Raw genomic sequence first — 27,851 nt, forward strand, 5'->3', positions numbered from 1 at the left:
ATAAAATAGGTAAACTGCAGGAATCTACTGTATAGCATAGCATTCAATATTTTGTAATAATCTATAATGGAAAAGACTCTGAAAACACACACACACACACACACACACACACACACAGAGGACTGAACCATTTTGCTGTACACCTGAAACTAACACAGCATTGTAAATCAACTATACTCCAATTGAAAAAAAAAGGCATCCAGTTGGACTGCTTTGCTTAGCAATTGAGAGGTGGTACAGCTTACCAGTGTAGACACTTGATCAAGACTGTCTGGGTTCAAATCCAGTGCTAACAAACTCTTGCTGGTTCTGTGACCTGGAAAAAGTTTCTTTATTGGCAAAGTGGGTGAATCATAGATTTTTTTTTTCTTTTTTTGGTGAGGATTCAGTGATTGAATACATGTAAATCCACTTAAAAGTGAGACTGGCGTATGGTAAGCTTTGGTGATTAGGCTCAGCGGACGTCATACCCTGGGGCATGTTGGTCGTGTATTGATCAATTGGATTTGAGTTGGAAGTAGGAATTCCTGATTGGAGGTTGGAGGGCAGAAAATAGGAGATGCATTTTGCCCCTTAAAAACACACACACACACACACACACACACACACACACACACACACACACACACACACACACACACACACACATCTAGAATCTTGCCAGTAAACTGGGGGGAATCCGGCCCCCATTGGCTGCCCATAGCTCGCCGACCATCCTTCCACACAGAGCAGAGATTTTGCCCTTTCAGCCATTTGCATATGCTTTTAATTGGACCCAGGAGTTGGGGATCATGCTTCATAGATCTGAGGTGGGGGGTTTTTCTTAATTTCTACGCAACAGGACAATATACTGTGACAGTAGCTGACCCATTCCCATCCTATCTTGCAGCCGAAGAAACACCTGCCACCTTGCACAGTGCAGGTGTGAATTTCCACCCCATCATTTTCAATCAAACCGTTCCCTAAGGAAAAAAAAACAACAACAAAAAAAAAACGAGGAAGAACCATCAGTCTTTAAGAGGCTGGAAGACATCCTAAGGCTGTCCTCTCTTCTTGGTGCACAGCTTCTTGGTTGGAGGTTTTCCTTCTGTGTGCCGCCCGCTCAACTGCTGCTACGTTTTGACCAGGCCTGCCGAGTCCAGGGCTCATCAGAGGACATTAAGAGAAGCAGGCATGGGGATGGCTGGCAGTGACCCACACGTGTGGTTGGACCAGATCCCTCTCTCAAGCATGGGCAGACTTTCAGGAGGTGACAGGGTAGGGGCTGATGATCCCTAACCCACAGGTCCTCCCTGCCTGCTGATTTATCTGATCGCAGGGTCCCCCTGCTGGGCTTCACCCAGAGGGGCATTCAGGTGCCTCCTCAGTGAAGACCCTCCTTTCTGTGATCAGATCTGTGCCCACCATCTTACCTGAAGGCAGTGAGATCAGCAGGAGGAAGAGTAACCAAGAGAGACGAAGCCTCATGGTTGAGGGCGCAGAGCTGCTGCGACTTCCTAGGGGTGGCAGTCTGGGAGGCGCCTTTATAGAGCTGGGCAAGGCTGGGTGGGGCTGGACACTGGCCTCATTCTAACTGGAAGGACACCCAGGGGAGACAGGCTTCTTCAGGGTGAAAGGTAAAAAGAGTCCTTGGGCCATTCTATGCTACTTCCTCTTCTACAAGTCCTGGGAGAAGAAGGGACTCAGTCAAGGTAGGATAGGAGCAGAGACCAAGCATCCTCATGATCAGGCCTGAGCACTTCCCCTGTGACCTCAAATGTACACTGATAGGAAAACGGCAGGAAAGTGTCCCCTTGTTTCTTCTGTCCTTCCGAGTCCTGCTGTGCACCTTCAGGAGCCCAGAGAGGCTGCATGAGAAAACAGGCTCAGGAGTTCCCTTTGTGGCTCAGCGGTAATGAACCTGACGAGTATCCATGAGAATGTGGGTTAAGTACCTGGCGTTGCTGTGAGCTGTGGTATAGGTTGCAGACACAGCCCGGATCTGGTGTTGCTGTGGCAGTGGTGTGGGCCGGCAGCTACAGCTCTGACTGAACCCCTAGCCTGGGAACCTCCTTATGCCGTGGATGCGGCCCTAAAAAAAAAATAAAATAAAAAAAAAAAATAAATAAATAAATAAATGAAACAGGCTTAAATTGAGGTCAGAGATGATGTCAAGAAGAACTCACAATATTCCAAGAAACACAGGGTGTCAAGGGGCCAACTGCTGACCTGACCAGGCGTTAGACAGGTATTCTGAACTAGTGGAGAAGGGACAGCCTTCTCGGGTGTGGGATCATTCACAGGCTGCAGGGAACATTTCTCCTGAAAAGTTCACCAAGGCACTTCATTTTCCAAATGGCTGATGTAAGATGTTGGCTGGAATTTGGGAACCTTGAGGCTTTGGGGAAAGGTCCTGTTTTCAGAGACGCTGAAAACGTTCCAGGGTTAGGACGCTTCCCTGGCCTCTCAGAGGAAGAGCCACAGCAGTGCTGTGTTCAGCGGTGGATGTTGTCTGGAGAGGAACAAGGCTTCCATGGAACTACTAGAACGAGGCTCTGGGGAAGGGTCATTAGGTCTCTGCCTCCTTGGAGGGATGGTGGGGGACCCGGAGTTGAGGAGACATGATCTTAGGTTTTATTTTTGCCTCTGAGGCAGGCTTGTACCCGAGAGACCTACCACTGTAGGATCCTGAGTCTGTAAATTGGCAACAGAGCATAGTTTTATTGGTTACGCTCTGTTTGCAGTCACAGGCCCTTGGATAAATTATTTAGCATCTCTGAGCTTTAGCTTCCTCTTTTCTTTCATTTCCTGTTCTATTCCATTCCATTCTATTCTATTCTATTCTTTCTTTTTTGAAAGTATTTTTTAAAGTTGAAGTGTAATTGATATATGTTATAGGTGTACAATACAGCGATTAACAATTTTTTTAAATTAAAAAAGTTTTATTTTTTGCTTTTTAGGGCCACACCTGTAGCATATGGAAGTTCCCAGGCTAGGGGTCAAATTGAAACTGCAGTTGCCAGCCTACACCACAGCCATATCAGTGAAGGATCCAAGCTGCTTCTGTGACCTACACCACAGCTCAAGGCAACGCCAGATTCCCGACCCACAGGCAGGCCAGAGATTAAACCTGCATCCTCATGGATACTAGTTGGTTTCATGACCCACTGAACTAACTACAAGGGGAGCTCCCAATGATCCACAATTTTGAAAGGTTATGCTCTACTTATAGTTATTATAAAATATTGACTATATTCCCCATATTATACAATGCATCTTTGTAGCTTATTTTGTATCTAATAACATGTACCGCTTAATCTCCTACCTCTCTATTTCCCCCCCTTCCCTCTCTCCACTGATAACCACTAGTTTTTCTTTTTCTTTTTTATAGCCCCACCTGCAGCATATGGAAGTTCCCTGGGCTAAGGGTCTAATAGGAACTGCAGCTGCACGTCTATGCCACAGCCACAGCATCAGGGGATCTGAGCCAATCTGTGACCTATGCCACAGCTAGTGGCAATGCTGGATCCTTAATGCACTGAGCAAGGGATTGAACCAAAATTCTCACAGACACTATGTTGGGTCTTTAAACTGTGGAGCCACAGCAGGAATTCCTAGGGTTTTTTTTTAAATTTCTTTTTTGTTTTATTCACTAGTTTGTTGTATTTTCTTTTATATTCTATATATAAATTATATAATACAGTATTTGTCTTTCTCCGTCTGACTTATTTCACTTAGCATAAAACCTTCCAAGTTCATCCATGTTGCTGCAAACCAAGGCATTCCATTCTTTTTTTTTTATGGCTGAGTAATATTCTATTGTGCATATGTACCACATCTTCTTTATCCATTCATCTTCTGATGGACACTTAGGTTGCTTCCATAGCTTAGCTATTGTAGATAGGCTGCTATGAACATTGAGGTGCATGTTTCTTTTCAAATAAGTGGGATTTTTCCCCTGATAAGCTTCCTTTTTTTTTTTTTTTGAAAAAAGTGCATTGTGAGAGGTTTTTTTGAGGATGAAATGGGATAAAGCTTCCAAAATGATATAGATTTCCTTCTTCTTTCCTCCCCCTCTTCCTCCTTATTTTTAATTAAATTCCACCACTATGGCTCTGTTTCTTTCTCTTCTACAGATCCTCTACTGTCCAAAATCCTTCTTAGTGAATGCAAAAAAGCACTGGGAAAGTTTTATCCTGGGTCCCAGCAATGCAGGTGGTTGAAAGCATTGCTATAGGTTGGAACAGGAGTGGGAGAGGGATGGTGGGCTAGTGGACTAGAAGTATGTAGGTCAGTGCTAGATCAGAGCTGAGGATTCCCTGTGGGACCTCAGTAAAGTCTCCCAGGAGACCCTGTCCTGGACCTATGTTTCCCACCCACAGAGCCCAGGCCACAGGCTGACCGTCTGCTGCTGTAGACACAGCACAGGCCAGTGGTGAGACCACATTCTTTTGTAGATGGTGAAAACAAGGCTCAGACTGGTGAATGGGCTTGACCAGAGGAAAGAAGCAAGCTGTGGGCTATACTGGCATCAAATATTCAGTTCTCTTAATACCTGGCCCTGTCCTTCATATATTTTAAATTGTTCACTTGTGCATTAGGGAATTTGAGACATGATCCTCCCATTTTCTACACACTACACGGTATACACAGTATACACAGTATACACTGTTCCGGAAAAGCAGGTCTAAATGTGTGTGGAGATCAGTGCATGTTCAGGACAGACCTTTTCCTTTCCACCCACAGATGTTCTGATCAAATCACCATCCCATGCTTTGGGCAGGAGTTTCTCCTAAGCAAGCTGTTTGTTCCTGCCTTTGCCCGAGGTCTTGTTGGGCAAAGCTGCCAGGGGAACACCGAGGACTTCATTCTGTTCCCTTTAGTGTTGCTCTGTTGGTGCCTTATTCATCTTAGTTTCCTTGAATTCACATGCCATCCTTATTATCATCTCTATGTTCCAGTAAAAACCCCTCCACTACACACCCCATGCTACCCTCCTAACTTACCCTGTTGGAAGAGTGTGCCTCCTTTTTCAGCTGTCTCTTCTCTGGTCAGATAGTTCCCAGGTGCAGCAACTTCACTGTTTCTTTTTCTCCATGGGCAAGTGTATTTTCTCCCATGGCTCTTGTTTTTACTTTTTATTATTTTTTTTTACAACTAAAATTTTTAAAAATTAATAAGCTCAAGTTTTAAAATTATTTCTTTCTCAAACTATTTCACTTAGAATGGATAGACAATAAGGTCCTACTGTATTATAGCACAGGGAACTCTATCCAATCTCCTGGGTTAGACCGTGATGGAAAAAAATATTAAAAAAAAGAATGTATATACTTGTATGACTGAGTCACTTTGATGTACAGCAGAAATTGGCACAACATTGTAAATCAATGGTTCTTGAATAAGAAAAGAAAAAAGAAAAAATTAAATTGTTTTCCTTTTCTATTATGGTTTATCACAGGATATTGAATATAGTTCCCTGTGGTACACAGTAGGACCTTGTTGTTTATCCATCCTATATATGATAATTTGCATCTGCTAATGTCAAACTCCCAATCCATCCCTTCCCACCCTCCCCCACAGCAAGTCTGTTCTTTATGTCTGTGAGTCTATAAACTCCATTTTCAAGAGCAGTTTTAGGTTCACAGCAAAACTGAATGGAAAGTACAGAGAGGTCCCATGTTCCTCCCATTTCCACACATGTACAACCACCCCCTTTATCAACCCCTTTTACAATGACCCCTTTTATTTTAACAATAAAATGAAAAACACCCTACAAGAGTGGTACATTTGTTACAAACGATGAACCTACATTGATTTATATTATTGCACAAAATCTATACTTTAAGCTTCACTTGAAATGTTGTATAGTCTATGGATTTTGACAAATGTAAAATAGTATCTATCCATCATTGTAGTATCAGACAAAATTGTTATAAGATCCTAAAATTGCTTTGTGCTCTGCCACGGCTCTTATTTTGTAAGCCTTTATAAGAAATTATTGAATAAAAGTGAAATCTGACACACATAAAGGAAAATAAAGAAACCATAAACATAGCCTTGCGACTGAGCATATGGCAAACACTGTCACCCCTCAGACAAAGAAAACAGATGTTCTCCAGCACCACAAACAGGCCCAGTGTACCATTAAGTGAGCACAGCCCACTCCTTCCCCTGTTAGGGACCCACTGCTCTGACCTGGGCCATCATCATTTTCTTGTGAATTTTCCATTAATATGCATCTATAATTGGGGGCATTTATTTGTGAAGTTTCCAGCTTTCCTCCTGTTATTGGTTTCTATTTTTGCCATTGTGATTGGAAATGATACTTGGTATTATTTTGATCCTCTGGACTCCAGTGATGCATGGATTGTTTCTTTTAATGGTGTCCATTAAGTCTCCTAGGCTTTCTTCATTTCATTTCTTTCTTTTTTCTTTGGCCCCCATGACTGGATAACTTCAAATGATGTTCTTTTTTTTTATTTTTATTTTTTTAAATTTTCCCACTGTACAGCAAGGGGGTCAGGTTATCCTTAGATGTATACATTACAATTACATTTTTTCCCCCACCCTTTGTTCTGTTGCAACATGAGTATCTAGACATAGTTCTCAATGCTATTCAGCAGGATCTCCTTGTAAATCTATTCTAGGTTGTGTCTGATAAGCCCAAGCTCCCGATCCCTCCCACTCCCTCCCCCTCCCATCAGGCGGCCACAAGTCTCTTCTCCAAGTCCATGATTTTCTTTTCTGAGGAGATGTTCATTTGTGCTGGATATTAGATTCCAGTTATAAGTGATATCATATGGTATTTGTCTTTGTCTTTCTGGCTCATTTCACTCCGTATGAGATTCTCTAGTTCCATCCATGTTGCTGCAAATGGCATGATGTCATCCTTTTTTATGGCTGAGTAGTATTCCATTGTGTATATATACCACATCTTCCGAATCCAATCATCTATCGATGGACATTTGGGTTGTTTCCATGTCCTGGCTATTGTGAATAGTGCTGCAATGAATATGCGGGTGCACGTGTCTCTTTTAAGTAGAGTTTTGTCTGGATAGATGCCCAAGCAAATGATGTATCTTTGAGCTCACCTATTCTTCCTTTGGTTCAGTCACTTGAAGTTCTCTACTGAGTCCTTCAATTTGGTCATTTATTATTCATCTCCAAAATTGGTTCATATTTGGTATTTTCTATCTCTTGGCTGAAATTCTCATTTTTTTCTTGTATGGCTTTCCTAGTTTCATGATATTGTTTATCTGCGTTTTCTGGTAGATAACAATTATTTTGAATCCTTTGTCAGACAATTTTTCATTTGGGGGTTTAGTGCTGGAAGTCGATTGTGTTCCTTTGGGGGAATCACATTACCCTGCTGGCCTGGGAGTGCTATCCTTAAGGAGATACAAGGAAAGAAAGCATGTAAAATGACGAGCAATTTTCCAGCACATAGTGGGCAGTTCATAAATTCATGTTTCTCTTCTTCAGGGCCTGTAGAGATTATATTGCTACAATTAATCTGCAACTTAATTAAATATTGCCTTTCATTTTGGCTCCTTCTGCAGCCTCATTCAGGTCTTATTTTGGTAAGCAGTTTGTAAGCTCAGATGGGGTGAAATCCAGTCTTTCACCTAAGTAGATACTCTCTCATTTCAGTTTAATGCCATGAACAATGTTCAAAAAGTACTGATTGACCTATGTATTATTTTTTTTTTTGGCTGCACCCTTGGCATGCAGAAGTTCCCTGGGCCAGGGATCAAACCCATGCCACAGCAGTGGCACTGTTGGATCCTTTAACTGCTAGGCCACCAGCGAACTCTGGCCCTGACATTTTTGAAGAGTATTGGTCAACTATTTTGTAGCATGTCTCTCAGTTTGGGTTTGTCTGAATTTTTTTCAGGACTAGAAGAAATGATGATTGTTTTTTTAGCCACCATCTAAAACACAGTTAAGTTGTGTTCTCACAGTCAAGTGTTGTGTTCTCACCATCAGGTGATTTGTCCCATCAATAGTGGTATAAATTTGTATCAACTTACTAAGATTTTGTTTTACAAGTTTTCCACTATAAAGTTACGTTTCTTCCTTTTGTAACTAATAGATATTTTGCCATGTAGAAATGTAAAAGTCACTCTGTGGCAAGGTAAAATGCTGGTTTCATCCATGTTTACTCACTAGCTTAAGCATCCGTTACTTTTCTTTTTTGCCTGAATTATTGTATAATGCTTACTAAGTGCTGATTTTTAAAAATTCCATTATTCTTTTTACATTAACTAATTGACATTCTCTTATAAGAAAGACTTTCTTTGTACGTATGTATATCTATGAGTGGGTACTCACGGATTGCTAATTTATTTAATTGGGGCTTAATACATTAATATCATTATTTATTTTGATACTTACATTGTCCCAGATTTGGCCAGTGGAAGCCCTTTCAAACTAGTCTTCATTTCCTTTTGACATGTTTTTATCATTCTTTGAGTACTTTTTTGCTTTCATGATACATTTTTTCAGGCCTTATCTTTTCTTGTTCTTTCTCTCACCAAAACTTGAAGTCAGCAGTCTATCCAAGGATCTCTGTTTAATGGAGATTGGTATTTAGAAGTCAATATCTGGGTCCTAGATTTGCTCATTACAATTAGGGTACGATTACTTTCTTCTTCCAGATTCTCTTAGTGGTCTGAGCTAGGAAGCCTATCTATACGTTCATATGTATATAAGTGCACACACAAACATACATACACATGCACACCACCTTTTAATCTATAATGCATTGGACTGAGACCTCCAATTTCAACCTAAAATCATAGTTTTCCCCTTGATATATTGTTATGTAGTGGATATATTTTGCTTCATAGTTTATAGTTGAGGAGACTGATCCCTTGGGGAAATAAGATGCAATTGGAACATCTGTGGTGAGAGACAACATGACCGGACTCCAAAGTATACATTCTTTTTTTTTATGGAATTTTTTTTTCTTTTACTGAGAAACTTATGACATAAAACCAATTTCTGGGGGGAAAAACAAAATCCACAATAGAAAAAAAGTTAACATTGCCTGGGCCATATCAGAACCCAGAGAATATATTCTTTTCATTGAAAAACTCTAGGTGTTTCATAATTGACCTTCTGATACAAAATGACCTATTAAATTTGCAATTTGTGGTTCTTGGTGTTGAGATCTATAGGACCAGATGGGAAGTCTTCAAACCTTGAGCCAATTTCTATGAGAGTTTATTTGGCTTGTGAATTGGTTTGTCCTTGTCTGAGAGGTAGCAGTAGCAATAGTGCCCACTTTCTGGGTAGCTTCTATCTTAGCATGATGGGCCTGTAGGACTGCCCCAGCTTCATCCACCTTGGAGCAGAGAGCCTCAGGGGACTCCAGCATGTACGGCATCGCCGTAAGCCAGGTTTGGGTGCATGCTCCGTATGAGCAGGAACAAACATTCACCCAGCATCTGCTTCTCTTCCTGGGGGGGGGGGGTTGCTGCCACCAGCATGGAGGCGGTCACTGGCTTTAGCCCCAGCAGAACTTCAGGCTGAGATACCTGCAGAGACTGTCAGGTGAGGGCTGTGGATACTGGAGGTGTATGTGTAACGTGTAACAGCCTGAGCAGTAGCAGCAATAGCAATGCAAGGGCTAATTTCTGCACAGCTATGGGAGCACCTCCAGACTGGCAGCAGTCAGTCAGCACTTTCAGGGTGGCACCAGCCCCACCAAAGTTCATAACCAAGTGGTCTGGGCATTCAGACGCAGCTGGAGCCAGATGGTGAAGAGCTGGTTGAGGCCCAGACTGGTGTATAGCACTTGGCATTCCTTAGAAGCCTTGCTGCCAGTATGGCTGAGGACTCATCTGTGCTAAATGGTTAGGTGTGTAGCATGGAGATCTTCCCTGAGCCTGTGAAACTGCTGGCACAGAGTAGCTGCCATCTGCAGGCTGGAACTGATTTAAGATGGCATTTGCAGGGAGTGTGCTCATCCTGGCCACCCACTGCATATCCTGGTTGGTCAGGTGGGCCTGTCTCTCTTCCTATCTCCAGGCCAGGTGACTTAAAATGAGTGGCTCAGAGGCACACACAGTTGCTGCTTTTGTTATCTCTTCAGAGGATGAGAAGCAGACAGAGCCAAACCCTTTGCTCCTCCCATCCTGCAGCATCACCTCAACACTGGTGATTGATCCAAAAGGAGAAAATTCTTTCCTTAACTTCTCATCATCAATGATGTCATCCAAGTTTAGAGAATGACCGCTTGACAGCAATTTATTCTCTCCCACTTTAGCTGTTCAAACTTCTGATTTCTTCTGTGACCAGCAGGCAAAAATAACTTCCCCACTGATTTCTTCTCCTGTCATCTCTTCCTTGGCCTTATGGGCATCCTTGTGTTTTTTTGTAACCCACAAAGGCAAAAGCCTTTGGCTTTCCCACTGCGATCTCTCATCGCCTTGACACAGTCTTACCAAGCTGGCTGAATAGCCCGAATAGCTCTTTTAAACTCTCATCATCCACCTCTTCCTCAAAGTTTTTGATATAAACTTTAGTGAATTCCTGGGCTTTGGCTCAGCTCTGGCTTCCTGCTCTTTTCGAGACTTGAATCCACGCACAAACACTCTGCGGTCATTAAGAAGCACGCCCTTCACCTCCTCAATGGCCCTGATGGCAGCCTCTTGGGTCTGAAGTGGACCAGGGCATAACCCTTAGAGCTGTTCTCATCACATACCACCTTGCAGGACAGAATGTTTCCCAAAGCAGAAAAGTATCCTAAAGTGCCTTGTTATCTATAGATTTGTTCAGGGTCATGAAGACTTTTCCCACGCCAGATTCTCCCGAAGAGGGATTCCTCTGAGAGCACAGAATACGGACTGGCTTTCCCTTAACCACATCCAAGTTCACAGTATCCGGGGCCAGCTCGGCGTCAGCCGGAAGTTGACCGAGGCAGAACCCCGGAAGCGGCAGTTGTCGGATCGCGGCGGGTGCGGATGCACTGGCCCTACAGGACTGAACTTATACAGGTGACGTCCAAGTGCAGTGACCATGTACAGGGAGGCCAGGGGCAGTTGCTGGCCGTAGCGTCCCTCTCTCCAGCCCCCATTACTCCGAGCCCCGCCAGGAGGACTTTCTAGAGGGACCATACAGGACAAAGGCGGCTCTGCCCGCGACCGCGCAGCTCAGAGGAGCTGAAGTGTGTTGCGAGGACCCGAGAGGGGAACTGGGGACGGCTCAGACAAGACTGCTAGATTTCCAACAAAATGCTTTCAAGGACAATATGGCCCTCCCCTGGGAGTTTGTGATTTCCAAGCCATGCTGGTCAGAAGCTCTCAATTAAAAAAAAAAAAAAAAAGGAAAAAAGAAAAAATTAAAACGGGGACTCCACTCCAAATTACAAAAATTTCCTCAAGAGACAACCCAGTAGTGCCCCCACGACCTCCGGGATACTTGTTTCTCTGGGCTGCACGCGGGTGCGCAGGCACGTGGTACGCGGAGGCGCGCGAATGCTGGTGCGGGCTGTTCACCACCAGACAGACAGAAACCGTGGATGCCCAGGTGGGGGCTGGCAGGCCGGGAGTGTGCAAATGTGACTTTCCCGCGGGTTCTCTGGCGAAGACATATCTTTTTTTCTCTTTTTTTCTTCTGCTAGGCCCTAAAGCGGCGAAGGCTACAGCGACCCGGAGCAGAGAGAGCAAAGTATAACATTCTTAGCAATTATTTGCTCTTGTTGTCTGCTACAGAGGTTGACCTTATGTTAGAAATATGTATCATAGGGTATTCGATCTACCCAGGAACAAGAGAAGATTCTCAAGACAGGTAAGCAGTTAAAATAAATAAATAAGGCAAAAAAAGTAAAAAAGCTATAACCCTTGCATGAGGTTTGTGCCATGCAAGGGCTTGACTTCCACGAAAGATGTGGAAGCAGAGTCTCATTTGATGGAAAAGCTTAAGATTCAATCTGTATATGGGGTCCAGGCTCACATACTTAAACTCCGGTCTCCAAATGGGAAAAAAAAAAATGAGAGAGAATGGTTTCTTTTTATGAATCCCCAAAAGTATTTCTCTAGCACTGTGAAGGAAGGCCATGTGGTATGGTGGAAAGAATAGACATTGGCTTCTGATGGATTTGGGTTGGCCTCTGGGCTTTGCTATTTATGAGTTATGTGATGTTGGAATAGTTACCTAATTACTCTGAATTTGGAGTTCTTAGTCTGTAAAATGAAAATAAATATACCTTCTTTGTAAGGTTATTGTGGGGATAAAGGGAGATGACAAACAGAAAATACAGGGACAGTGGGTTCTTGGTAATTCTTCGTTCTTTCCCTCTTCTTCCTCTTTTTTTATCAGGAAAAGAGAAAAAATGAGTAGAAAGTGACTTGGCCTTATCGCTATAATATTATAAGTCAAAGAATTGTGAGAGGAGAGGGAGAAGTTTAGGAGAGATTTGGGTAAGCTGGCACTTCCTTCGTGTACTGTGTTCTTTTTTCGCCTTGTGGAGCTTGGGTTTCTGCCAGTTTCCTCCCTTCTCCAGTACCTCCTTGGCCTCCACGTCCCTGACCCTGATGGGATAACTGAAAATCTGCTTGTTAGCAGGCACACACATTTTTTTTGTTGGAAAAAGCTTTAGATAAGGGTCAGGTATGGATGCTCAGAAATATCTTTCCCAGGTGTGTATTCTGAGGGTACTGCTTTGCCAGGGCTTCGCAAGGGATTCTGTCCCTCTTTCAACAACAGACTCATTGTGTTGCTACACCCTTGACTGTTTGATTGTTCCCTTGTGTCATGTGCATACCTGCCTTCATGGACTGCCTGAACGCAGTATATTCATGTTATGATGACTACTTAATCCAAAATTAGATGGGAAGAGATTCTGTTTCCTAGAGTACAGTGAAAATCCTTGGAACTAAAAAAAGTCCCCTATTCACTAATCCCAGAAGTTACCAGTGGGCACACAGAGCTCCTACCCCTTAACTTCTCTGGTCCTTGGTATCCTGGGAGAGAAGCAGTATAGTGCCTGAGCTTCTGACCAGGAGCCCAGGGTTTCACAGCAGAACACAGGATCACAAGGTTTAAAGATACCTTCGCCTAGACCAGCCTCCTTCTATAGGATCTCTGTCCCCAAATCCAGCTCATCTCTAGAGAGTCCTTGGAGATGCCAGACTTGAGGAAGGCCTGAGGCATATTCCCGTGGCCCAGGTGATTTATATTCATTCCCTCAGCTGGAAGCCTGCATGTCAAAAGGAAGATCAGAGTCAATGCAAGGTGGTGGCCTCTCATTGATGATGAAGGGATCCCAGACCCTAGAACTTCCCTGCAGAAGATGGGGAGACCCTTGCTTCAAGCTGGAGTGGATGGTTGGGGCTGCAGCGTGGCCCATTCTGCTGTGTGGAGCTGATAGGAGAATTCATGGAAGTTAGAGGGTAACAGTATATTGCTGCCCTCTTCTTGACAGCTGGGGGACTTCAGACTAGAGGAACGGAGGGTCTGAACACAACAGTGAAAACTGATCTAAATCTTGGCTGTTCCAGGGCATGGTCCAGAACCCTCCACCCTTTCCCCGTGTTCCTCTTAACCGTCCTCTCAGAGTGAGGATTAAGATTATAATTTCAGTCTCTCTTAGACTCTATAGGCTCTAAGAGAGAACTTCAGACCAAAACTCAAGTAGGTCCAAACCCAAGTAGGAAAATCCAACTGGTTACATACAACAGCTACCTCGACATGAGGATAATAAAGAAATCACTTTCTCGATTTGGAGAATCTCAGAGAATCTCAGAGGGGAAAGTGGGATCTGCTTGCCCCAAGGGATCAAGAGACACATCTGCCTGGAAGGGGCTGTGTAATCAGGTGAATCAGTTTATGGCCTTTAACAAGATTTGATTATATTTGCAGTCTTAGGACATTCTGTGAGGAGACATTTGCTTGGAACTGGTCCCAGGCCACACACAGGGAAGAATGTTCTCAGTGCCTTCGTTCAAGATCAGATGCCCTTATGCCTCTGGGACTAGTGCCCAGAAGTCTCCAGGGCCAGATTGTCTACCGAACATGATTTTTTCCTTTGGGCATTTAAGTCTCTTCCCTGTCCTCAGGTTTCTTGGCACAGGTGTACCAAACTGGGCTATCTGTATCGCCATGCCTTTGTGTGAGGGATTGTAAAGAAAGGCAGTTCTGCAAACTGGTCATGAATCTGGCTTGTGTCAAATATTTAGCCTTACTTATAACTGTGAGCAGATCATCAGCTCACTCTTGCCTTACCCAGACACACATCTGTCAGAAGTGAGGCACAGATCCCAAATATGGAAGGGTCAGGATCACTACAGGTGTGGAGGGGAGATGGGGGCACCTGGAAGTAGAGAGCTCAAGAGAGCCAGAAAAGGGGGAGATTCAGTTCAGTTCAGAGTGGCCAACGTTAGTGGCACCCCATGCCAGGCCCTGTGCTGGGTTCCAGGGATGCAGAAAGTAGAGGAATTTCTTGTTCTCACAGTCACATGGCCATAGGCTATTATCTTAATATAATGGGATGAAGGCTACAGTAGTTTTATGGATAGGATGCTGTAGAAACTTGGGGTACCAAATTGAGCTTTGAAGCAGGGAAAGATTCCTCAAGGAGATGATAACTCTGGAGTACGATTTTTTTAAGGGTAAGTAGGAATTCTTCAGAAAGTACAAAAGGGAGTTCCTGTTGTGGCGCAGTGGAAATGAATCTGACTAGTAACCATGAGGTTGCGGGTTCTATCCCTGGCCTTGCCCAGTGGGTTAAGGATCTGGCGTTGCCATTGAGCTGTGGTGTAGGTTGCAGGTGTGGCTCAGATCCTGCATTGCTGTGGCTGTGGCATAGGCCAGCAGCTGTAGCTGTGATTTAACCCCTAGCCTGGGAACCTCCATGTGCCACAAGTGTGGCCCTGAAAAGCAAAAAAAAAAAAAAAAAAAAAAAGAGAACAAGAAAGAAAGAGGGCCCTAAGAAAAATCAGTAGATCCATAGCATCAGGGTACAGGGGTATAGAAAAGTATGGTGTGTGTGCAGGTATGAACACATATTTGTGTATGGCTGGTACATGGGTGTGGTTAGAGATTAGCCTGGAGAGGGAGGTAGAGCCAAGTTACAAAGGGCCATGAATGAAATTTTATTTATTTTATTTTTTATTGGAATATAGTTGATTTAACAATGTTTCAGGTGTACAGGAAAATGATTCAGTTATATATATATATATCTATATTCTTTTTCAGATTATTTTCCACTATAGGTTATTACAGGATACTGAATATAGTTCTCTGCCCTATACAGTAGGTCCTTGTTGTTTATCTATTTTATATATAGTAGTGTGTATGTCTGTTAATCTCAAATTCCCAGTTTACCCCTTCCCTAGGGCCATGAGTGAAATTTTAACAAATGTAGACTGAGTGTGTTATAGACGTACTACCGAAGGGAGTGTAAGGAAGTGGTAAAGTCTGACTTGACTTTTGGAAATACATTGAGCAGTTGTGTGCAAGATGGATTTAGAGACAAGAATAGAGTTAAGGAAGTTAGAAGATTTTTCAGCCAGCTCTTTAGGCAACACCTCTGTTGGCTCATGCCTTACACCGAAACATTGCTCAAGCCGGTAGTGTCCACTATAGAACTATTAATAAGAAAGTGATATTGTCTAAGCGAAGCCTGTGCAGATGTTGAGGAAAGAGGTATTGACAGTATCTGAGAAAGAGTGGTCTGACTCTGGGTGCTCATTGCACTTGTGCATTTACCATAATCCAGGGTCTGTCTCTTGGTTTCCCACTCTCCCAAAATATATCCATTCCTCAGGGTTAAGCGTCACATACACTGGGCCCTGAAGATTTATTTATAAAACAACTCTTGTGATACATTGATTTATGGTGAGAAGCAGTCATCATGGGGTTGAAAGTTTCTTATATCAGCTGGATTACAGCAAGGGTACCTTGAGCCCCTCATGCGCTGCTGAAGGATGGACATAGTTGGGATATTTTATGGTCTCAGTTACACTGGTGAAGGCTTGGCCAGAGAATAGTTTTTTATGGAAATGGGTTTGACGTTCCCATGTCTTATGTTGATTTTCTTTGCTTTGTGTCTTAATACATGCTTCTCAAAGTTGAAATAATATTGATGTTGAGGCTTATCTGGTAGACAGAGTACATTTCCATACCTTGTATCTTATCATCTTTTAAAGACAGAAAGGCTCTGTCTGTGCTCAACAGTTTGTTGATCATAGGGTACTGTGGAATGCTGATGGTCTTCTCTTAGGCTAAACTGAACATGATTTGTTGATGGCATTAGAACTGTGAGGGCACATCATGTTTTTCAGCTACTCCATATGGCAGCCATTTCGGTCTCTTCCTAGGTCTGCTTTATATGAGAAAGAAATAAAATTCTATCATATTTAAGTCACTTTCATTTAGGGGTTTCCCATTATTTACATCATACCAGATCCTAATGGTCGCCACAGGAAGACTATATTTAATAGAAAGCTGGTAAAATTACACAACATTAGCAAAAAGAGAATTTGAACAAAGAATATACCAATGTTTATGGGCAAAAAGGCAAAGATCACTACATAATGCTAAGAAACAGGAATATTAATAATTCTAAACTTAGTGTAGGTGCCCACTTTTATGGCATTAAAATACAGAGTTGAAGACATAACCACATCAGAGCCCTGGTCTTTGTAAACCAGGAAGGTCATAGGTGTTTATGCCTGGCAATGCAAGTATAATTTGTGGGCCTCAGTATTCATAGCTTCTAAGAGACAGGAAATTATAAAGCTCATTAGTGAATGGATTGCTGAGCTGCATCTAAAGAATGAAAGTCCCCATTGGTTTTGTGCTCTGGCACAATATAATAATTGAAGAAGAATAGGAGAAGGTATACTGGGTGTACAATCAGCAGTCTTTGCTAGACTTAACGTACTTTTTTCATCTTTTATTATGTTCCATCTTTCTTTGTCTTTAGGTTTTATTGTCACCCTTATAAATAGGTTATAGCCAGATTTTTAAAAATAATTTGCAAACCTCTATCTTTTAACTGATAATTATAGTCCATTTATATTTGCTGCAATGACTGATACTTTATTTCTATATTTTTCGTGCTTTTTATTTGCTGTTTGATTGATTGCTATTTGGATTGAGTTTTATCCTTCCTTTGCTTTTGAGGTTACACATTCTATTTTTATTCTTATAGAGATTATATATTTTGAACAAGTAGACTAAAAAATGTCTAATGTTAATCATTGCCTTCATCATCTCCCAATAATACAAAGACCTTGGAATATTTTACTGCAGTTGTTTTCTTCTCACCTTACATGTTGTGTTGAGTATTTTAATTTAACCTTATTTTTATACCTCTTAATTACTAATTTATACATTTTATTATTTAATAGTCATTGCTTATTTATATTCTCTGATGTAAATAATGAATTTCCTTGTTAAGGCTTTTTCATCTTAGTTCTTCTCTCTGGGCTTAATATACTGTTTTATGAAGTACATCTTTTAGTAATAGTTTTAGCGATTTTTTTTTGTTCATATGTAGTTGATGTACAATATTATATACATTTCAGATGTACAAATAGTGATTTATAATTTTTTAAAGGTTATATTCCATTTATATTATTATAAAATATTAGCTGTATTCCCTGTGTTGTGTATATATATATATATATATATATATATATATCCTTGTGGCTTATTTATTTTAATACACAGTAGTTTGAACCTCTTAATCTGTGCCCTTCCCCAATGGTAATTACTAGTTTGTTCTCCATATCTAGAGTATGTTTCTTTTTTTGCTATATTCACTAATTTGTTGTATTTTTACGATTCCACACATAAGTGACATCACACAGTATATGTCTTTCTCTGTCTGCCTTATTTCACTAAGCATAGTACCCTCCAGGTCCATCCTTGTTGTAAATGGCAAAGTTTCATTCTTTTTTTATGGCTGACTAATATTTCATTATGTATATGGATCTCTCTCTATATATATCACATCTTCTTTATACATTCATCTGTCGATGGACACTTAGGTTGCTTCCATATGTTGGGCATTGTAAATAATGTTGCTATGTACATTGGGTTGGTAGTTGTATTTTTAATTTTTTGAGGAACCTTCATACTGTTTTTCATAGTGGCTGTAGCAGTTTATATTACATCCATTGTATAAAGATTCTCTTTTCTCCACATCCTTTCCTGCATTTGTTATCTATTGTCTTTTTTCTTTTTTGTCTTTTTAGGGCTACTCATGTGGCATATGGAAGTTCCTAGGCTAGGGGTAGAATCAGAGCTATAGCTGCTGACCTGCACCACAGCCACAGTAATGTGGGATCTGAGCCTTGTCTGCAGCCTACACCATGGCTCAGGGCAATGCCAGGTCTTTAACCTGTATGGTGAGGCCAGGAATTGAACCCATGTCTTCATGGATACTAGTTGGGTTTGTTACCGCTGAGCCACAATGGGAACTCCTTCTATTATCTTTTTGATGATGGCTATTCTAACAGGTGTGAAGTGATATTTTATTGTGTTTTTTTATTTGCGTTTCCTTATCTTTTCTCCATTGAGTATTCTTGGCTCTCTTGTAAAATATTAGTTAATCATATATGCATGGGTTTATTTCTTATCTCTTATTTCTGTTCTGTTGGCTTGTGTGCCTATTTTTATGCCAACACCATACTGTTTTGATTGCTGTAGCTTTATAATATAGTTTGTGATCAAGGAGTGTGATGCCTCCAGCTTTGTTCTTTCTCAGAATTGCTTTGACATTTTGGGATCTTTTGTGGTTCCATATGAATTTTGGAATTGTTATTTATTATTTTGTAAAAAATGTCATTGGCAATTAGAATATCATCCCTTTTCAACTCTCGATGAATTAACAATGGATCTGGGCATTTGGTATCAATGATTACCAAAAGTACAAAAAGAGACAAAACCAGAATTCTGAGATTTTGATGAAAAGACATGAGAAGACTTGTAGTTCTGCTAAAGGAATTGAACCTGAGTCTGATCAAGCCTCTGGATCCAGATGCCAATTTTCAGGGAATATGAGGACAGAGGTAGAAGTTAAACTTCATCACGAGTGAGTATGCAATCAGCAAAATCTAGGTTGTGGGTAGATCTGCAGGTCAAGTGTCTTAGGCTCTTCAGCAGATAAATTTTAAGAGAGCAGGAGGGAGACTGCACAGGTAAAAAGAGACCAAAAGATAGATCAAATAAAAAATGAACAAGATGAAATTTCAGTTTGTAAGAATGATCAGTGGGCTAATAGAAAGAAACTCAGGGATGGAATTTCAGTAAAACTCAGGGTTGTGCTGACTTGGAGGGTTATGATTGGGATGGGGATACGGGGAGGGGTTTCTAGGGTGGCTGCAAAGTTGTGTTTTATGATCTTGGTGGTGTTTACTATAGGGATAACCTTAGAATAATTTGCAAAGCTCTGTATTTGTTTTGTGAAGTTTCGTAGGTATGTTATATATTTTACCACAAAGGGTTTATTTTTGTTTTTTAAGCTATTTTTGTATCAGCTTTTATGAGGTATACATATTTTACAAGGTATAAAGTTCCTTCTTGCCCCCTTGCAATCAATCCCCTCCTCTTTTGCCAAAGACTGATCTGCTTACCATCACTATATTTTTTCCTTTTCTAGAATTTCAAATAAATGAACTTTTATGACTCTATTTTTTTTTGCTTTTTTTAGGGCCGCACCCACGGCATATGGAGGTTCCCAGACCAGGGCTTGAATTGGAGCTGTAGCTGCTGGCCTGCACCAGAGCCACAGCAACATGGGATCTGAGCCATGTCTGTGACCCACACCACAGCTCCTGACAACGCCAGATCCTTAACCCATTGAGCGAGGCCAGGGGTGGAGAGCCCTCGTCCTCATGGATACTTGTTGGGTTTGTTTCTGCTGAGCCACAACAGCAACTCCAACTCTTTTTTTTTTTTTTTTCTTCACTGAAGACAATATTTTGGAGATTCATCTCTGTTCTTGCGTATAGCAATTGTTTGTCCCTTTTTATTTCTGATACATCACAATCTGTTTATCCATTTGTCAGATGATAAACATTGAGTGGCTTCCAGTTTAGAAATAGTAATTTTTTTTAAAGCTGCTAGGAATATTTAGGAATATGTCTTTGCATCTAAATATTTTCATTTCTATTGGGTAAACCTTAGAGGTGAATTGCTAGGTCATATGGTAAAAGTATGTTTAACTTTATAAGATACTACCAAACTGTTTTCCAAAGAGACTGTACCAGTTTGCATTCCCATCAGCAATGTGTGAGATTTCTAATAGTCCTACATCCTTGCAGACATTCAGTATCATCAGTCTTTTTAAATATCAGCTCTTAAAGTGTGTGTGTAATGGTATCTTTCTATATTTTTAATTTGCACTTCCCTAAACACCAGTGGTTTCGGGAATTTTTAACGTTTCTTTGTTAACTTTGTATATTCGATAGGTAGAGTGTTGGTCCAAATCTTTTGTCATATTTAAAAAATTGAGTCATGGGATTTCCTGTTGTGGTTAAGAATCCATGAGGATGCTGGTTCGATCCCTGCCTCACTTAGTGGGTTAAAGGATCCAGCGTTGCTGTGAGCTGCAGTATAGGTCACAGACATGGCTTAGATCTTGAGTTGCTTTGGCTGTGGTGTAGGCCTGCAGCTGCAGCTCTGGTTAGACCCCCAGCCTGGGAACTTCCATATGCTGTGGGTATGGCCCTAAAAAGACAAAAAAAAATTGAGTTGTCTTCTTTTTAATGAGTTATAGTAGTTATGTATGTTCTGGATATAAGTATTTTATCGTTTATATATTTTTCAAGTATTTTCTTCCAGTCGGGTTTGCTTTTATTTTATTTTATTATTTATTTATTATTTTTGTTGTTGTTTTGTCTTTTATTTTTTTGTTTTGTTTTTTATTTCTTTATATATATACTTTTTCTACTGCACAGCATGGTGACCCAGTTACACATACATGTATACATTCTTTTTTCTCACATTATGTGTTCCATCATTATTGACTAGACAGAGTTCCCAGTGCTACACAGCTGGATACCATTGCTAATCCATCCTGAAGGCCATGTTCTGCATCTATTTACCCCAAGCTCCCAGTCACTCCCACTCCCTCCCCTTCCCCCTTGGCAACCACAAGTCTATTCTCCAAGTCCATGATTTTCTTTTCTGTGGAAATGTTCATTTGTGCCGTATATTAGATTCCAGATATAAGTGATATCATATGGTATTTGTCTTTCTCTTTCTGACTTACTTCATTCAGAATGAGAGTCTCTAGTTCCATCCATGTTGCTGCAAATGGCATTATTTTGTTCTTTTTTATGGCTGAGTAGTATTCTATTGTGTATATATACACCACATTTTCCTGACCCAATCATCTATCAGTGGACATTTGGGTTGATTCCATATCTTGGCTATTGTGAATAGTTCTGCAAAGAACATGAGGGTGTATGTGTCTTTTTTAAGTAGAGTTTTGTCCAGATGTATGTCCAAGAGTGGGGTTGCGGGGTCATAATTGTATAGATTTCTAAGGTACCTCCATATTTGTTCTCCATGGTGGTTGTACCAGCTTACATTCTCATCAACAGTGCAGGAGGGTTCCCTTTTCTCAACACCCCCTCCAGTGTTTGTTTTTTTTGGACTTATTAATGATGGCCATTTTGACTGGTGTGAGGTGGTATCTCATAGTAGTTTTGATTTGCATTTCTCTAATAATCAGGGATGTTGAGCATTTTTTCAAGTGCTTGTTGGCCATCTGTATCTCTTCCTTAGAGAAATATCTATTCAGGTCCTTTGCCCATCTTTCCATTGGGTTGTTGGCTTTTTTGCTGTTGAGCTGTATAAGTTGCCTGTATATTCTAGACATTAGGCCCTTGTCCATTGCATCATTTGAAACTCTTTTCTCCCATTCTGTAAGTTGTCTTTTTGGTTTCCTTTGCTGCGCAAAAGCCTGTCAGTTTGATTAGGTCTCATTGGTTTATTTTTGCTCTTAGTTCTGCTGCTTTGGGAGACTGACCTGAGAAAACATTTGTAAGGTTGATGTCAGAGAATGTTTTGCCTATGTTCTCTTTCAGGAGTTGAATGGTGTCAGGTCTTATATTTAAGTCTTTCAGCTATTTTGAGTTTATTTTGGTGCATGGTGTGAGGATGTGTTCTAGTTTCATCGATCTGCATGCAGCTGTCCAGGTTTCCTAGCAATGCTTGCTGAAAAGACTGTCTTTTCCCCATTTTATATTCTTGCCTCCTTTGTCAAAGATTAATTGACCAAAGATGTCTGGGTTTACTTCTGGGTTCTCTATTCTGTTCCATTGGTCTGTCTGTCTGTTTTGGTATCAGTACCATACTGTCTTGATTACTGTGGCTTTGTAATATTGCCTGAAGTCTGGGAGAGAGATGCCTCCTGCTTGGTTTTTGTTCTTCAGTATTGCTTTGGCAATTCTGTTTTTTTTTTGTGGTTCCATATAAATTTTTGGATTGTTTGTTCTACTTCTGTGAAGAATATCACGGGTAATTTGATAGGGATTGCATTGAATCTGTAGATTGCTTTGGGTAGTATGGCCATTTTTACAATATTAATTTTTCCAACCCAGGAGCATGGAATATCTTTCCATTTCTTTGTATCTTCTTTGATTTCCTTGATTAATGTTTTATAGTTCTTGGCATATAAGTCTTTTACCTCCTGGTCAGGTGTATTCACAGGTATTTTATTTTTTTGAGGTGCAATTTTAGAAGGTATTGTATTTTTGTATTCCTTTTCTAATATTTCATTGTTAGTGTACAGAAATGCAACTAATTTCTGAATGTTAATCTTATATTCTGCTACCTTGCTGAATTTGTTGATCAGTTCAAGTAAGTTTTTGGGTTGAGTCCTTGGGTTTTCTATATATAGTATCATGTTATCTGCATACAGTGACAGTTTTTCCCCTTCTTTTCCTATCTGGATGCCTTTTATTTCTTTTGTTTGTCTGATTGCTGTGGCTAGGACTTCCAATACTATGTTGAATAACAGCAGTGAGAGTGGGCATCCTTGTCTTGTTCCAGATTTTAGTGGAAAGGCTTTCAGCTTTTCTCCATTGAGTATTGTATTTGCTGTGGGTTTGTCATAAATGGCTTTGATTATGTTAAGGAATGTTCCCTCTAATACCCACTTTGGTAAGAGTTTTGATCATGAATGGATGTTGGACTTTGTCCAATGCTTTTTCTCCATCTATTGAGATGATCATGTAGTTTTTGACTTTTCTTTTGTTAATGTGGTGTATGACGTTGATTGATTTACATATGTTGAACCATCCTTGTGAACCTGGGATGAACCCTACCTGGTCGTGGTGTATGATCTTTTTGATGTGTTGTTGGATTTGGTTGGCTAAAATTTTGTTGAGAATTTTTGTGTCTAAATTCATCAAAGATATTGGCCTATAGTTTTCTTTTTTGGTGGTATCTTTGTCTGGTTTTGGAATTAGGGTGATGGTGGCGTAGAATGTCTTTGGGAGTGTTCCTTCTTCTTCAACCTTTTGAAAAAGTTTAAGGAGGATGGGTATAAGTTCCTCTTTGTATGTTTGGTAGAATTCTCCTGTGAAGCCATCTGGTCCTGGACTTTTATTTGTAGGGAGTGTTTTTATGACATATTCAATTTCATTTCTAGTGATCTGTCTGTTCAGTTGGTCTATTTCTTCTTGATTGAGTTTTGGCAGGCTCCAAGTCTATAGAAAGATGTCCATTTCTTCTAGGTTGTTGAATTTATTGGCATGTAATTGTTGATAGTATTCTGGTATGGTTTTTTGTATTTCTGTAGTATCTGTTGTGACTTCTCCTTTTTCATTTCTTATTTTGTTTATTTGGGTTTTTTCTCTCCTCTTCTTAGTGAGTCTAGGTAGAGGTTTGTCTATTTTGTTTACCTTTTCAAAGAACCAGCTCTTGGTTTGATTGATTTTGTCTATTGTTTTTTGAATCTCTATTTTATTGATTTCCTCTTTGATCTTTATGATTTCATTCCTTCTGCTGACTTTAGGTTTTTCTTGTTCTTCTTTTTCTAATTCATTCGTGTGGTGGGTTAAGTTGTTGATTTGAGATTTTTCTTCTTTTTTGAGAAGGGCCTGTATTGCTATGAACTTCCCTCTGAGCACTGCTTTTGCAGCATCCCATAGATTTTGAGTGGTTGTGTTTTCATTATCATTTGTCTCAAGGTATTTTTAATTTCCTTCTTGATTTCCTCATTGACCCGCTGGTTTTTTTAGTAGCATGTTGTTTAGTCTCCATGTAGTAGGTTTTTTTTCACTTCTTTTTCTGTGGTTGATTTCTAGTTAGTTTCATGCCATTGTGGTCAGAGAAGATACTTGAAATAATTTCTATACTCTTAAACTTGTTGAGGCTAGCTTTGTGCCCCAATATGTGATCAATTCTTGGGAATGTTCCATGTGCACTTGAGAAGAAGGTATACTTTGATTTTTTGGGGTGTAATGTCCTGAAAATGTCAATTAAGTCTAACTTTTCTATTGTTTCCTTTAGAATCTCTGTTGCTTTATTTATTTTCTGTCTAGAAGATCTGTCCATTGATGTGAGTGGGGTATTAAAGTCTCCTACTATGATTGTATTCCCATCGATTTCTCCTTTTATGTCAGTTAGTATTTGTTGTAGGTATGTGGGTGCTCCTATATTAGGGGCATATATATTGACGATTGTAATATCCTCTTCTTGTATGGATCCTTTAACCATTATATACTGTCCTTCTTTGTCTTTCTTTATGGCCTTCCTTTTAAAGTCTATTTTGTGTGATATGAGTATTGCAACTCCCGCTTTCCCGTCTGGTCCATTGGCATGAAACATCTTTTCCCATCCCTTCACTTTCAATATATAAGTGTTATTTGCCCTAAGGTGAGTCTCTTGTAGGAAGCAGATTGAAGGTTTTTGCTTTTTTATCCACTCAGCCACTCTGTGTCTTTTGATTGGAGCATTCAGTCCATTGACATTTAAGGTGATTATTGATAGATATGTATTTATTGCCATTTTAAACCTTGTTTTCCAGTTGATTCTGTGTTTCTCTTTTCTTTCTTTCTTTTTTTGATTGGATGATTTCCATTTATTTTATGTTTGAATACTGTTCTTTTCACTTTTTGTGAATGTAATGTCCAGTTTTGATTTGTGGTTGTCCTGTTTTTTTAAAGTATGTTAACCCCTTCCTATATCTGCTTGCTTTAGCCTGATAATCATATAGGCTCAAGCACATCCTTAAAAAAAAATGAAGAAGAATCTAATTTTTCTTACTTCCCTTTCCCACATTGTATAAATTTGATGTTTTTTTTTTCTTTTTCATTTAACAGCTTCATGTTTAGATCAGTATGCTGGCTTATTTAAGTGACTGCTTTCCAATTGTGGTTTCCTCCATCCTCGATTTTCCTCTTTTTTTTTTTTTTTTAATTTAGAGAAGCCCTTACAGTATTTCTTTTAGGATGGGTTTTGTATTGCTGTACTCTTTTAGCTTTTGTTTGTTGGAGAAATTCTTTATTTCCCCTTCTATTTTAAATGATATTCTTGCTGGATAGAATATTCTAAGTTGCAAATTTTTTCCTTTCAGTGTTTTAAATATATCTTGCTACTCCCTCCTGGCCTGTAGTGTGTCTGTAGAGAAATTAGCTGATAGCCTTTTTGGGTTTCCCTTATAATTAATGCTTTGCTTTTCTCTTGCTGCCTTTAGAATCCTCTCTTTATCTTTAAATTTTGCCATTTTTATTATAATATGTCTTGGTGTGGATCTATTTGGGTTCAACTTGTTTGGGGCCCTCTGTGCTTCCTATATCTTGATATCAGTATCCTTTAGATTTGGAAAGTTTTCAGCCATAATTTCTTCAAATATATTTTCAATCCCCTTTTCTTTCTCTTTTCCTTCTGGAATTCCTATTATGCATAGATTGGCCCACTTTATATTATCCCATAGGTCTCTTATACTGCTTTCATGTTTCTTCATTTGGTTTTCTGTCTGCTGTCCTGATTGGGTGATTTCCATTATTCTATCTTCCACGTCACTGATTCTTTCCTCTGCATTATTCATTCTGGTCTTTATTGCCCTTAGTTCAGTTTGTATCTCTACAAATGAATTTTCTAGTTTTTCTTGGCTCCTCCTTATATTTTCTAGTTCCTTTCTGAGGGAATCTGCATTGCTGTTCATAACCTCTCTTAATTCCTTCAGTATTTTCACTCTTTCCCTTTTGAACTCAAAGTCTTTCAGACTGCAGAGGTCTGTTTCACTGTTGACTGCTTTAGGTGAGTTCTCTTGTTGTTTTAACTGGGAATGGTTTCTGAGCTTCTTTATCTTGCTTGTGTGTTTTTTTTTTCCTGTGAATTTGGGTAATCCAAACTGTAGTCTTATAAGTCTATTTCTATGCAAGAACACCCCTTTGTATTTTTTTGGGTTTTTTTTTTTTTTTTTTTTTTTTTTGGTGTGGGAGTTTGAATCTTTGCTGTCTCTTTCTTTGGTGTGAGTAGTCTGTTATCCCCAGGATGCCCAGTGTGTTTTCAGGGAGAATGAGACAATGGGTAGGGCCAGCATTCAGTGCCTGTTCGATGGGTTCTCAACAGAAGCAGGGACCTGCAGGAAGGTGGCACAGGTTACTCCTATTTGCAGGGCCCTGGGCAGTGATAATGAGCTCTAGAAGGAACTACAAAGTGACCAGATAATTTGGCTGTAGCTGCAGCAAGGTGTGTGAGTTCCCAGGGGGGCAGAGCAATAACGGCTTGTGTTTGATTGCAGTGAAACTCCTTTGAGGTGATTGGAACCACAGGTGGTGCCTGTTCAGGGACCCCTAGTGGGAGTGGGCCATGATCATCTCTAGCTTCTGTGGTAACTGGGGTGGTTTGCTTCTGCCACCTGTAGACCATGTATGAGGTGATCCATCTTACCTAGCCTACATAGGAGGTTCCTAGTTGTAGGATCCTGTAAGTGACAGAGATCTGAGATATGAGTACTGCCCTGAACATTCAGCAGTGGCAGCAGCAGGACCAGTGTGTTTGCAAGGGTGCACGAGCACCAATAGTTGATTTGGTCACAATGCCTTCCTCTCTGATGCCCTTGAGGTGAATGGGGCTGCAAGTGGTGCCTGTTCACCAATTCCTAGTGGGGCCACTGCCACCTCTGGAGGCAGAGATAACTGTGGTGGTTTGTCCCTGCCACCTGTAAATCATGCAAGAAGCACCTGGTCCTGCTTAGCCCCCACAGGATGTGCTGAACAAGGCGCTCTTAGTTGCAGATTCCCAGGAAGGGACAGAGATCAAGCATCTGGCCCCCTCCCAGAATGTTTGGCAGTGGCAGCTGCAGCGCGTGCTCCTGGGGGAGCGAAAACAACATCAGGTGGTGTTCTGTTGTAGTGTCCTTCTCTGTGATGCCTTCTAAAGTGGTTGGGGCTGCAAGTGAGTTTTGTTCAGATATCCCTATCTGTGGTAGGCCACGCCCACTTCTGGAGTCAGGGACAATTTCAGCGGTTTGCTCCCACCACCTGTAGGTCCAGTCCACCTTGGGCTAGCAAGGGGCTTCCCACTGCTGGAGACACCAGGTCTACCATGGGCTAGCAAGCGACTTCTGGTTGCGAGGAGCTGCACCTGAGAGGCACAATCTAGGTTGGGTAGTGGGGCTTCCTGTGGACTAAGGCGGCCTGGAGTGATGCAAAGCACCCTGCGACTTCTGACAGGGCTGGTCTGGGTGGCCCGGAACACTGCAAAGCGGGGCATGGCTCTCTGCGGGGCGGGCGAGGTGGCCTGGAGCTCTGCGGAGTGGCACAGGGCTTTTCCCTGTTGGGATGGGCTGGATCCCTGCAACCCATAGCGGCTTCTCCCAGGGGCGAGGCAGCCTGGAGCTATGTGGTGCGTCGCAGTGCTTTCCCCTGTTCTGACAGGGCCGGAGCGCTGCT

The 27,851-nt window shown here is 40.9% G+C and overlaps 2 protein-coding genes and 1 pseudogene across 4 annotated transcripts in view; 1 reads left to right on the plus strand and 2 right to left on the minus strand.

The window, feature by feature from the left end:
• Positions 748-1,565, minus strand: DEFB136 (defensin beta 136). Its single transcript, XM_021074193.1, has 2 exons — positions 1,413-1,565; positions 748-962 (listed from the first exon to the last, which is right to left on the minus strand). Exons 1-2 carry the CDS (start codon positions 1,465-1,467, stop codon positions 790-792), a joined length of 228 nt encoding a protein of 75 aa, XP_020929852.1. The 5' UTR covers positions 1,468-1,565; the 3' UTR covers positions 748-789.
• On the minus strand, positions 2,128-27,672 carry LOC100624676 (annotated as a pseudogene).
• GLRA3 (glycine receptor alpha 3) overlaps positions 10,878-27,851 on the plus strand; it is a 483,419-nt gene continuing 466,445 nt past the window's right edge. For all 3 annotated transcript variants that reach the window (XM_021074184.1, XM_021074189.1, XM_021074190.1), the window contains exons 1-2: positions 10,878-10,979; positions 11,606-11,772. The gene's annotated coding sequence lies outside the window, so the exon portion shown is untranslated. The remainder of the gene's footprint in view (positions 10,980-11,605; positions 11,773-27,851) is intronic.

This window comes from Sus scrofa, chromosome 14, assembly GCF_000003025.6.
Source record: "Sus scrofa isolate TJ Tabasco breed Duroc chromosome 14, Sscrofa11.1, whole genome shotgun sequence".
NCBI lineage: Eukaryota > Metazoa > Chordata > Mammalia > Artiodactyla > Suidae > Sus > Sus scrofa.

Coding starts and splice junctions, on each gene's coding strand:
- DEFB136 (XM_021074193.1), bottom strand. CDS start 1,467: ATGAGGCTTCGTCTCTCTTGGTTACTCTTCCTCCTGCTGATCTCACTG. Junction 963..1,412: donor GCTGATCTCACTGCCTTCAG/GTAAGATGGTGG, acceptor TTTTTTCCTTAG/GGAACGGTTTGATTGAAAAT.